The sequence below is a fragment of the Nematolebias whitei genome, chromosome 8 (genome assembly GCF_014905685.2).
Source record: "Nematolebias whitei isolate Nwh7 chromosome 8, NemWhi1, whole genome shotgun sequence".
In the NCBI taxonomy this organism is placed as follows: Eukaryota; Metazoa; Chordata; class Actinopteri; order Cyprinodontiformes; family Rivulidae; genus Nematolebias; species Nematolebias whitei.
In genome coordinates, this window is record NC_056505.1 from 42410501 (window position 1) to 42422978 (window position 12478).

Here is a 12478-nt window from a genome sequence, read left to right on the forward strand (position 1 = left end):
TTTTTTTTTTCTAAATAAGGGGCAGATATAATAATTTTTTTTCTTCTTTCTGCAGTCTTTTCATTCAATGTTTTCTTTTTGATGAATTTATTTTGTTTCTTTTAAATGAATGAATAAATGAATTAAATAAAATAAAATGTTAAATGGCTTTTAACATCTGCTAAGTTCATTGCATAAACCAACAGACACGTTCCTGTTTTTAGTTATTTACATCACTTTATAATGTGCTGTAGCTGTTTTTGTTTCGTTTATATATATATATATATATATATATCTATATATATATATATTTTTTTAACTTGTAATTTTCAAATCATGTTTTTTTATGATTGTCTACTGTTGTACTGATAAATATCTCCTGGAGGGTAAACTATATCTTGGCTGCAAGTATCAAGCTTTGAAATCCTTCGTTTTCTACAACTGATACCAGTTGGTCATTAATTATGATGAAGTTTAGCAACTTCTCAGTAAACATTTGAGCTCCATGGCTTTAGTGATGGCTTCTTCTTGTTCAATCCAAAGCAAGCAGCCTGATTTCGGTCTGTCCCTCCCCAGAGACGGGCAGATTTAGCAGGGCAGATTGGATGCAGCTGGCCGGGGTCGGGCTGCCTGCTACAGGTTCAGCGAGCGGAGCAGACTGCTGAAGGTACGGAGCTCGAATGCCCAGCGTAAAACTAACTTTACTGTGGTTTAATGTGGCGCTATGGCTCTGCGGACATTGCACGTTGCTGTCTTGCTTTGTGGTGTTTCTAGTGTAAAATACTTCCACACAACGGACATGTTTAGATGAAAAGTTGGTTAGCTGTTAGCCACAGTCCTCACATTGTAGCTGGCTGCAAACTATGAAATGCATTTCCTGAATGTGAGGCGGGTCTTATTACTCTGGGTTCATGAGACACGCCTCCTTTCAGGAAATCCATTCCATAGTTTGAAGCCAACATGCATCATGGATCGGAAATCTCTGCAGGTTGGATCGGAAAATGGATTGGTCACATCGTCACCGATACCCGATCCAGAAGTTTTTCAGATATCGGTACCGATACTGATATTGATATCGGATTTCTAGTTTCTAGTGTCATTTATACAAGTAACAAGGTCAAACAGGTGCAATTAATACAACTAATGAGTGCAGAAGAGAAGGGCTTCTTAAAAAAACAACTAACAGGTCTGCGGGAGCTAGAATTATTGCTGGTTGGTAGGTGATTAAAACACTTATTTAAAGCGATAAAATGCAAATTAATTATTTTAAAGTCATGCAATGGGATTTCCTGGATTTTTTCCTTAAATTCTGTCTCTTACAGTTGAAGTGTACTTACGATAAAAACTACAGACCTCGCCATTCTTTGTAGGTGGGAAAACGTGCTAAATCTGTATCAAATACTTATTTTTCCCACTGTGCATAGTTACAGTGCTAATATGACAATTTTATTCTCAAATGGCCAATATAATGTACAGCAACAATGTATATGTATATATACTATATACCATGTAAGGTTAACTGTAACAAAGGCACATTGAAATAACTTCCAAACTTAACAACTTGAACCTGACAAAATAGAGGGGAAGGAAAACTGTACAGCTACTGTGTTTGAAAATGTACATAGTTCACTCTATGAGTAACTTCTGCAGCAACTGACTGTTTTCTGCTACACCATCTATGATCTTATCACTCTCCAGAATCTTTAGTACATATGGCTGAGTAGCCATGAGCATGAACATCCCGAGGTGCTGTGGAAAGAGAGCTTCTAAACAAACAACTGTGGCAAAGCTTCTTTAGCAAGCTACATGTGTTACAGACAGGGTGAGCATAAACTTGTATGCAAGTGCTATTATGCTGTTCTGAGGATGTATGAGTTATTGAGTAAAGATTATTATTTTTATTCTTTTTATTGGGCGGCTGTGGCTGTGTGGTTAGAGCAGTCGTCCTCCAATGGGAGAGTTGGGGTTCGATTCCACCAGCAGTCACATGCTGAAGTGTCCCTGGGCAAGACACTGAACCCCTCATAGCCTATCATGTGTGTCAGTGTCATCAGTGTATGAATGTGATCTAAAGCATTGATTAATCTCATTAGAATGATTTGTTCAATTAGCTTTGTAGAGATCTAGTAGAGTGCTGTATGAATGGGTAAATGAGGACACAGATTGTAGTGTAAAGTGCTTTGAGTATCTTGAAATAAGATAGAAAGGCGTTATAGTCCATTTACCATTTACCATTCTAACCGCTGTGCTTTGCCTTTGTTCTTGTGGATGCTCTTCTCATTTACCCATGTCAGAATCTGAGCTTTGAGCTCGCTAGCTGTCTATTGCCACACCTTGGTCATCATCAGCCACAGTCTATGAAATAAATTAGTATTGCTAATGTGTGAAGTGCTGTGTAAATAACAAAAACATTTAGAAGTTAGAAATACCACACAATGCTAACTTTGTTTATGCTGTTGCTAGCAGTGGTATTTGACCTCTTACCATTGGGGCAGCTGTGGCTGAGTTGTTAGAGTGGTCATCCTCCAATGGGAGATTTGGGGGTTTGATTCCACCAGCAGTAACATGTTGAAGTGTCCCTGGGCAAGACAGTAAATAACCCTCATTGCCTCTGCTGTGTATCCCATTGGTGTATGAATGCAATCTAAAGCTCTGATTAGTCTCTACAGATTCAGATTATCTTTGTAGAGATGTAGTAGCAGAAACCAGGAAGGACAGATGGTGGTGGATTTTGCCAAGATAATGGAAATGACTGTAGTCAAAACTTGTTTCCAAAAGAGGGAGGAACATAGAGTGACCTATAAAAGTGGAGGAAGGAGTACACTGCTAGACTACATCTTGTGTAGAAGAGGAAACCTGAGGGAGATTGCGGACTGTAACGTTGTAGCAGGGGAGAGTGTGGCCAGATAGCATGGATCAATCAATCAATAAACTTTATTTCTATAGCACAATTTAAAAACATCAGGGGTAGCCAAAGTGCTGTACAATAAGACAAAATAGATGAAGACAATAAGAAAATAAACATACAAAACATACACTTACCAGGTTCACAGCAGGTGTGTTTTAAGATGCCATAAAAGACAAGATCACAGTGTATTAAAAGCCAAAATAAATAAAAGGGTGTTTTTAAAAGAGATTTAAAAACAGGGAGAGAGAAGGCCTGTCTGACACTCAAGGGTTAGAAAGTATTGCATGAGGAAATCTGGAGTGGCAGAGAAGTATGTTAGACTGGTACAAGACATGTATGAGGACAGCAGGACAGTGGTGGGATGTGCTGTAGGAGTGACAGATAGCTTCAAGGTGGAGGTGGGAGTGCATCAAGTATTGGCTTTGAGCCCCTTCTTGTTTGCTCTGGTGATGGACCGACTAACAGATGAGGTCAGACAGGAATCCCCATGGACTATGATGTTTGCAGATTACATTGTGATCTGTGGTGAGAACAGGGAACAGGAGGAAGAGAACTTGGAGAGGTGGAGGTATGCATTTGAAAGAAGAGGAATGACAGTCAGCCGTAGTAAGACAGAGTACATGTGTGTGAATGAGAGGGAGGCTGTTGGAACAGTGAGGTTACAAGGAGCAGAGGTCACAAAGGTGCAGGACTTCAAGTACTTGGGGTCCACTGTCCAGGAAAATGGGGAGTGTAGCAAAGAGGTGAAAAAGGAAGTCCAGGCAGGATGGAGTGAATGGAGAAAAGTTTCAGGAGTGATTTGTGACAAAAGGGTGTCAGCAAAGGGCAAAGGAAAAGTTTACAAGTCAATGGTGAGACCAGCTATGTTGTATGGTCTGGAGACAGAGACATGGACAAAAAGTCAGGACAAAGAACTGGAAGTGGCAGAAATGAAGATGTTGAAGTTCTCCTTAGGAGTGACAAGGATGGATAATATTAGGAATGAGCTCATCAGAGGTACAGCACATGTTGAACAACTGGGAGATAAAGTGAGGGAGGCCAGACTGAGATGGTTTGGACATGTCCAAAGAAAGAACAGTGGGTATATTGGTAGAAGGATGTTAGAAATGCAGATGCCAGGAAAAAAGACAGAGGAAGGCCAGAGAGAAGACATATGGATGCAGTTAGAGAGAACATGGAGGTAGTTGGAGTGAGGACAGAAAATGCAGAGGACAGAGTGAGATGGAGGAGGATGACTCGCAGTGGAGACCCTGAAGAGGGAAAACCTGGAAGAAGAAGAAAAAGACGTAGTAGAGTTCTGTATGAATGTGTGTGTGGAGGTAAATGAGGGCACAGATTGTGTTGTAATGATCTTTAAGTATCTTGATTAGATAGAAAGGAGCTATATATGTGCAGTCCATTTACCATTTACCCGACCCAGAACTAGAGGAAGAACCACCAAATAAGTCAGATTTTTTTTTAATTTGTTGCTGCTCTTTGCTTGAGGACTTTCTTTTCTATCTCTGAACTTTTCAGCCCCACCTTTACATGTCTTAGTTGGACTTTGCTGCTCCATCTTCTCAACTAATGCAGACTTATTTAATGTTAGTGTCTGAAAGGTAATGTTCCGCGGAGGAATGACATTACAAGTTAGAGCCACAGAACTGTGCATATCTGTTAGGGTTAGGTTTTGTTGTCCACTAACCGACTGGGGAAATCCCCAGTAGTCTCATATGCCAGTCCACCCCTGGCTGAAACTGACAGCTCCTAATATTTACAGTTCCATTCAAGATTGGAGTGGCTAATTGGGAGGACCGGGACATTTCCCAGTGGGCCGGTCTGATGTATTGGCCACATGGTCGGTGCTCAGTCATTGCCCTAGATTTATCACCGCTACTGCTGCACCTTGGCCAACCCCACATCCACAAAGAGCCAGCTCTTCTTCCACCCAGGACCGACCCCACCTCCACCCAGGCTGGCTCCGCCTCCACTGGCAGCTCTCACTGTATTTGTTTTTTTTGTTTTTTTTCAGACGCACCCTGACATAACGTTAGTGCATTCGGTCAGTGGTGTTTGAAAGATGGAAAGTAGAAAGAGCAAGGTTGTTGTGGAGAAGATTAGATTTAAAAATAGGAAAGCTCTGGAAACAGATGCAGCTTTTATAATTACATGATTTTAATAATAATAAGTTGTGATCTAAAGTGGGCTAGTCTGAGACATAAAACTCCAAGGCTGAAAATGAGTCCACTCAGGCCCTGGCTCCATTCCTTCCAGCTGCTTCAGCTGTGTAAAGGAGGATCTGCTAACATGTCCACTTACCAAAAGTTGGCCTCCATAGAGATACACTAGGCCCAACTTGGTGTGGGTCAGGGACAGGGTCTAGTCCGGTCCAATCCTGTGACCAGCAGGGGCAGGTTGACCTGGGACTGACCTCTGATGATTCCTGTTCTCATAAGCAGTTTCTGTCAGTGATCAGCTCCTGCTGATAAATGTGATCAGATGAAGATTCATCATCTCTCCATCAGATGTTTGTGACTCATAAGTGTGGTCTTCTATAAAAGTCGGAGCGTTTTTCAAGTTTCTGCCAGACCTCTTAGCAGTTTCAGCCAAAAGTTTATATTTTTTCTGAAGTCAAATGTGTCCAACTTTGTACCATGAACGTCATTTTCGGTTACAATAGCACAAGTGAAACTTTGCACTGAAGCCATGCTATTTATACAAACATCTGGCTTACTCCTGATATACTCTTGAGAGATTATCTATGTAAATATTTTGCATGACAACATGAGTGAAGAGTACTATTCCAGGTTATAAAGACAAGAAAAAAAAACACTGTCTGCTTATCATCACCTTTATTTTAAACCCAGCCTTTCTATAGAACAAAAAAATGTTTGGTTGTTTGTGTGGAGTTGTATTTCTACTGTATACCATGAGTTCATCTTGTTTGTTTTTTCTATGAGTAACCTTTGTGGTCCCTTTTAAGTGTTTTATTTTTTCCTCCTGTTTGTTTTTCAACGCTGCTTAATTTATGTGTTTGTACTGTAGGAGTTATATCTGCAGTCCAGTCCATCACTACCAGAGGTAAACATTAGCTGTTTGTTAGTGAGGTTATATGCTGATGACATGCCAGAAAACATACATGATCATGTTTTCATTGTTTGCATTCTTAAAACTAAGCGCTGCATTTTGTCATCCATGTTTGAGCTTATCAATTCATTAAGAATTGTCCATCTACTGTGTCTCTTTGAGAGAAATTTATGCAGTATGTCTGTTTAGTTTGTAAGGTGAGTTCAAATATTACTTCTGCAGAATGGTACCAAAAAGCTGTTATCATCTTTTTTTAATCTCTGAAGCCTGTATAGAGAATATAACCTCTGCCACTCTAAAGGGATAATCTTGTCATCTTTGAAGTGATATTCTGTCATATCATTATCTTTAGTTAGTACCTTATCAATGATATCAGAGCACAGAATATGGAGGACAGTTGCCAAATATCTAAGCCAAGCTAATGGCTAGCCAAATGAGATATAGTTGTTTTTCAGGCTCGTAATGCAGACCCACAGAAATAGACTATCCTGATGTTGCGTCAGTCCACTGGGAGTTGAGACGTATGGATTCATCAGACTGATACATTTAGTAGACTCAACATTACAAGATATACTGTAATTGCCAGTCTATGGAACACACCCAAATATAAGTAGCACATACTAAAAAATAAAATTATATTTAAAAAAATTTATATAAATAAGCTGCTCCTTTATATAAGCTGTGGATGTTCACATTTTAACATGAGTGGCAGCACACAGCTGCTGAGAGAGATATGCAACTCTTGTTGTAGATCAAGAATCAACCAGCAGATGGTGTTTTAATAAACTTTATATAACTGTTCAACACACACACAGTGAATCCCACAGGTCTTCATGACAACTACCTCCCTCACTCAGGGTTACTGTACTGAGTGGACTAAAACAAACAACACATAATGAACACTAACAAGAACAGACTAATCACTAAAAGAACAATGCTAAATAGCTAACTGAAATGATCAGATTAGAGTCTTTGTTTGCCTAACTTCCAGAAGAGCTGCTTTGGTCAGCTGCATGAAGGTTTTAATCAAAGGGGAAAAGACTGGGTTTTTTAATGCTCTGCTGTAGATCCAACAAAGTTAAGACAGGTCCTCTGAACATTTTTTTTTGTTTGTTTGTTTGTTTGTTGTTGAAACGTTAAGGTTGGGATTTGGGTTCAACTTTGTTGAAACGTTTCCACAAAAAGAAACCATCCAGAGGACCTGACTTAACTTTGTTGGATTTTTTTTACCTGGATTATTGAGCATGAATCTTGATGCTCTGTTGGAGATTATGGATAGCTAAAATCTGAGAGTTTCTCTGTTTAAAGTTGCTTTATTTTTTAAATGGCTTCCTTCATCCCCATCTCAAATAATTTGTCTTCTCTGTCTAAAATACAGTGCCTTGTGAATGTATTTGGCCCCCTTGAACTTTTCAACCTTTTGCCACATTTCAGGCTTCAAACATAAAGATATAAAATTTTTATTTTTTGCAAAGAATCAACAACAAGTGGGACACAATAGTGAAGTGAAATGAAATTTATTGGATGTGTCAAACTTTTTTAACAAAAAAAAAAACTGAAAAGTGGGGCGTGCAATATTATTTGGCCCCTTTACTTTCAGTGCAGCAAACTCACTCCAGAAGTTCAGTGAGGATCTATGAATGATCCAATGTTGTCCCAAATGATTGATGATGATAAATAGAATCCACCTGTGTGTAATCAAATCTCCGTATAAATGCACCTGCTCTGTGATAGTCTCAGGGTTCTGTTCAAAGCGCAGAGAGCATCATGAAGACCAAGGAACACACCAGACAGGTCTGAGATACTGTTGTGGAGAAGTTTAAAGCCGGATTTGGATACTAAAAGATTCCCCAAACTTTAAACTTCCCAAGGAGCACTTTGCAAGCAATCATATCGAAATGGAAGGAGTATCAGACCACTGCAAATCTACCAAGACCCGGCCATCCCTCTAAACTTTCATCTCGAACAAGGAGAAGACTGAACAGAGATGCAGCCAAGAGGCCCATGATCATGCTGGATGAACTGCAGAGATCTACAGCTGAGGTGGGAGAGTCTGTCCATAGGACAACAAACAGTCGTACACTGCACAAATCGGGCCTTTATGGAAGAGTGGCAAGAAGAAAGCCATTTCTCAAAGATATCCATAAAAAGTGTTGTTTAAAGTTTGCCACAAGCCACCTGGGAGACACACCAAACATGTGGAAGAAGGTGCTCTGGTCAGATGAAACCAAAATCAAACTGTTTGGCCACAATGCAAAATGATATGTTTGGTGTAAAAGCAACACAGCTCATCACCCTGAACACACCATCCCCACTGTCAAACATGGTGGTGGCAGCATCATGGTTTGGGCCTGCTTTTCGTCAGCTGTTTGGGTCTGCAAGAGACCTGAGACTGGACGGAGATTTATCTTCCACCAAGACAATGATCCAAAACATAAAGCCAAATCTGCAATGGAATGGTTCACAAATAAACGTATCCAGGTGTTGGAATGGCCAAGTCAAAGTCCAGACCTGAATCCAATCGAGAATCTGTGGAAAGAGCTAAAGACTGCTGTTCACAAACGCTCTCCATCCAACCTCACTGAGCTCGAGCTGTTTTGCAAGGAAGAATGGGCAAGAATTTCAGTCTCTCATGTGCAAAACTGATAGAGACATACCCCAAGAGACTTGCAGCTGTAATTGCAGCTGTAATTGCAGCAAAAGGCGGCGCTACAAAGTATTAACGTAAGGGGGCCGAATAATATTGCACGCCCCACTTTTCAGTTTTTTATTTGTTAAAGTTTGACACATCCAATAAAGTTCATTCCACATCACGATTGTGTCCCACTTGTTGTTGATTCTTCACAAAAAATTAAAATTTTATATCTTTATGTTTGAAGCCTGAAATGTGGCAAAAGTTGAAAAGTTCATGGGGACCGAATACTTTCGCAAGGCACTGTATGAACATTTTGGTCCTCAAAAGAGTGTCCCTTATCCTTGAGATGTAGGTGGATGCTGAGTCTTGTCTTGAAGAGCTGGCTTTGCTGTGTTGAGCCATGCCATCTGTGGAGAGGTTGCTTAGTTTCTCTAAAGTAGAGGTCATAAAGTTGTTGTTGAGTGAAAGACATTAAAAGTTGCATGCATTCAGCCATTTTAAAGTACGGTATTACACACACAAGTTTTAAAAGCATGGTAATGGAGCCATGCTTGACTTTTGTTCATGATGACAGCATTCTCTGATAAATGGATTTATTTTGACCCTATCAAAAGCCTCATTGCACCTTGATCATTACGTGAATCATTCAGCATGTAAGGCCTATGTGTCATGAAAGAGTCAAACTAATTTATCTGCTTCACAGACTCATAAAGGAAGTTGTCACTGTACTCACTGAAACAGCTTTCTGTCTACATCTTGCAAATGTGGCAAAGCTTTGACTCTAGCAAGTATACAATTAAAAAGGATTGTTTTACTCTTGTCTCCCTGCGGTCTGAATTTGATCATTTGTCCTGTTTTCCTTTCTCTCACCAGTAAAGAGCAGCAGAGGCCCATGAAAACTATGTCAATGTGGGAGCAGAAAGCCAGCCAGCTGAGGAGGCAAAACCAAGCAAGCTGTGAGGCTCTTTATGAGCCAGACCAATCTGCCTTCCTGCCCTCAGCCCTCCATATCCACCCTGAGATGAAGACCCACCTCGATCGGCCTCTGGTTATTGCGCATTGTGATCTACTGGGCAGCCATCAGCATCACTGTCACAAGCCCTGTACATCAGAGGAGGCTGAGACGGCTGCTGACCCACCTCTCTCTTCTCATCATCCTCACAGTCACTATCATCACCGAGACAAAGACTGGACTGAAGTAAACAATGAGACAAACAACAACTTTCATGGTAGTAAAGACATGAGGCACCATGTTCATCACAACCGCTCCAAAGACCACGACTCCAATCGAGACAAAGAGGAAAAAAGTGTGATGTCCCACAGCAAAGAAGGGGGCAGGAGACATCATTGTCATCGGCACCATCATCAGAGTTCAGTAAATGACAGTGCAGGTGTGGGGGCCACAAGTGAGAAGGAACACCGCCGTAATCACTCCCATCGACATTCCAGGGGGGGCAATGGAACAGTGAGTAGTGGAGGAATAGGAGAGCAAAGATCCTGTCCCAAAGATGGATCTAACAGTGACAGAAGTACCAGAGGAGACAGCAGGGCCAATGGACAGAGGAGGAGGCATCGCACTCATGGCTCCAGGTGCCAGTCTAAAGATGAAGGAGAGGAATCCGATGATAGAGAGAAAATACATACGAACAGGTAAAAATTTATGGTGGTTAACAAAGTTCATGCACAAACATCCAGGTACCAAATCCAATGATTTTCAGTCGAGTCATCTGGACAATGGTGGTTATTTGCTCTCTCAACGCTGTAGCACCTCTAAAAGTCAAATGTGGATTCTGGACCAGGTTCAAGTGGACCACACTGTTCCATGTCAGTGTTAGATTCATAAAGTCAAAAGGGCTAGATGACCCCCTCAAACACAGTCTGAACAGTTAGTGCTCATTTTTGTGTCAGATTATTTTTATTCTGGCAGAGCCACAAACAGCTAAAGGTCATTTTTCATAACTCCTCCATGTTTTCACTTTACAACATTTGATCACTTCCAGTAACAAGACCAAACCATGTAGTGTTTATCAAGGCTAATCTTAGATATTACAAATAGTTAGACACTAAAAGACACCCCTCCTCCTCACCTTTTAGTTGCTTCAGTCCAACTTTGCTACACCAGAAGCCACTATCACTGAGAGCACCTAGCTGTACAGACAAATAAAAAAGTTTCTTAACTCAGTCTTCTAAATTGTTAACAGTGCTGTTTTTCTTTTTGATCATGTGTCAGAGGAAAATAGTAAAAAAAATTAAGTGTTTATCTACAAGTCTGTAAGAACCTGGATGCTGCTCTCATATTGTGTTGTACCAGGAGCATCTTGCATGTGCAGACCCAACATGAACACTGTGAGTGAACAAAGATCCAGGTCAAAATATTTTCTACCATTTGTTTCACTCAACTTCCTGCTTCCTTCCAGTGATCTTGTGAAGAAGTTTACGAGTTATGTAACTACATTGTTTCTTGCCTCTTCAGTCCTTGATTTATTTATTTTTCAAAATTTGCACTTAGTTTTGTGCCCGCTCTTTTTTGTCCACATTACCACGTATCATGACAGAAAAATCCGAGGACAACAGAGAAAGCAGGCTTGCCAGCCTCAGCCTATTTCTAGCCTGGACCATTAAAAATAGTTGATTCCCAGTTAAAATGTTTCCTGGAGGATCATTCTATTTTATAGGTGTTCTAATCAGGCTACAAATCTCAAAAATAGTTGATTCCCAGTTAAAATGTTTCCTGGAGGATCATTCTATTTTATAGGTGTTCTAATCAGGCTACAAATGTCACGGCACTGAAACTGCTCTATTGAAGGGTTTCTATGACATTTTCCTAGCCACAGATGCTGATGATTCTGTGCTTCTTGTCCTATTGGACCTTACATCTGCTTTCAACACCATCGACCATGATATCCTCGTTTCTAGGCTGGAGCAGTGGGTGGGCATCACAGGGTCAGCCCTCAGATGGTCTAGATCCTACCTCTCTGACAGAACCATTTGTGTCAACATCAAATATTTTATTTCAACATTGGCAGCTCTTCAGTGGGGAGTACCACAGGGGTCCAGTCTTGGTCCTCTTCTCTTTTCTTTATACCTGCTGCCACTAGGAGCTATTTTTCATAAACACAACAAAGCTTTTCATTTCTACGCCGATGACTGTCATTTACTTCCCTCTGAAACAGACTGGTGCACATTCTATCCAATCTCTTCTTGACTGCCTGGCTGACATCAGGTACAGGATGGCTTTAAATTTCTTAAACTTTAATGAGAAGAAGACACAAGTCATGTTGTTTCCACCTAATGGCACAATGAATAACGTTGGTTACCACAGATTCTATGAGTATAGGCACAGCCCTTTAAGGCTATCGCTAGTAGGTTAAAGGCGAAGCAGGATGTGGTCTATGCCTCACTAGGTCCATTCAGACACAAACATGAAGCACCTGCTTGCACCAAAAAAAACATTTCATCACTCAGCCTTCTGTGTGCGTAATTACGCGCTGCGTAATTATGCGCTCCATGCACAGGAGCGTCCCAGAGAGAAGGATCTCTGATGGGAAAAAGAAGGCTGAAAAAGCAGACCTGCTGCTGTGAATAGGAACAACAGAGGTTATGAATTGTAACAGTGTACCAATGAACAGAGCAGGCCAACTGTTCTTCAGGATGAACTGATTAATAACAATAAAAACAGCAGTCATGAACTTGTGACTGACAATAAATGTCTCACACTGTGACTGCATGCAGGCAGGTGTGAGCTTAAAACGAGGCTCCATGAAACAAATAAAAATCATTCTGTCAGAACCCTGAGAACAGAATGAGTCATGGAAAAAGTAGAAACATCACGTAGGTCAAAACTGTCACGCTCAGCGGCCCCCGCTGCCCCCCCATCTGCCTAAGCCTCT

The 12478-nt window shown here is 40.8% G+C and overlaps 1 protein-coding gene across 1 annotated transcript in view; it reads left to right on the forward strand.

The window, feature by feature from the left end:
* Positions 1 to 12478, forward strand: part of cacna1ba (calcium channel, voltage-dependent, N type, alpha 1B subunit, a) — a 668325-nt gene that overhangs the window by 345220 nt on the left and 310627 nt on the right. The window contains exons 23-24 of the mRNA XM_037680745.1: positions 5912 to 5947; positions 9462 to 10238. Of these exons, the coding sequence (XP_037536673.1) occupies positions 5912 to 5947; positions 9462 to 10238 (813 nt within the window). The remainder of the gene's footprint in view (positions 1 to 5911; positions 5948 to 9461; positions 10239 to 12478) is intronic.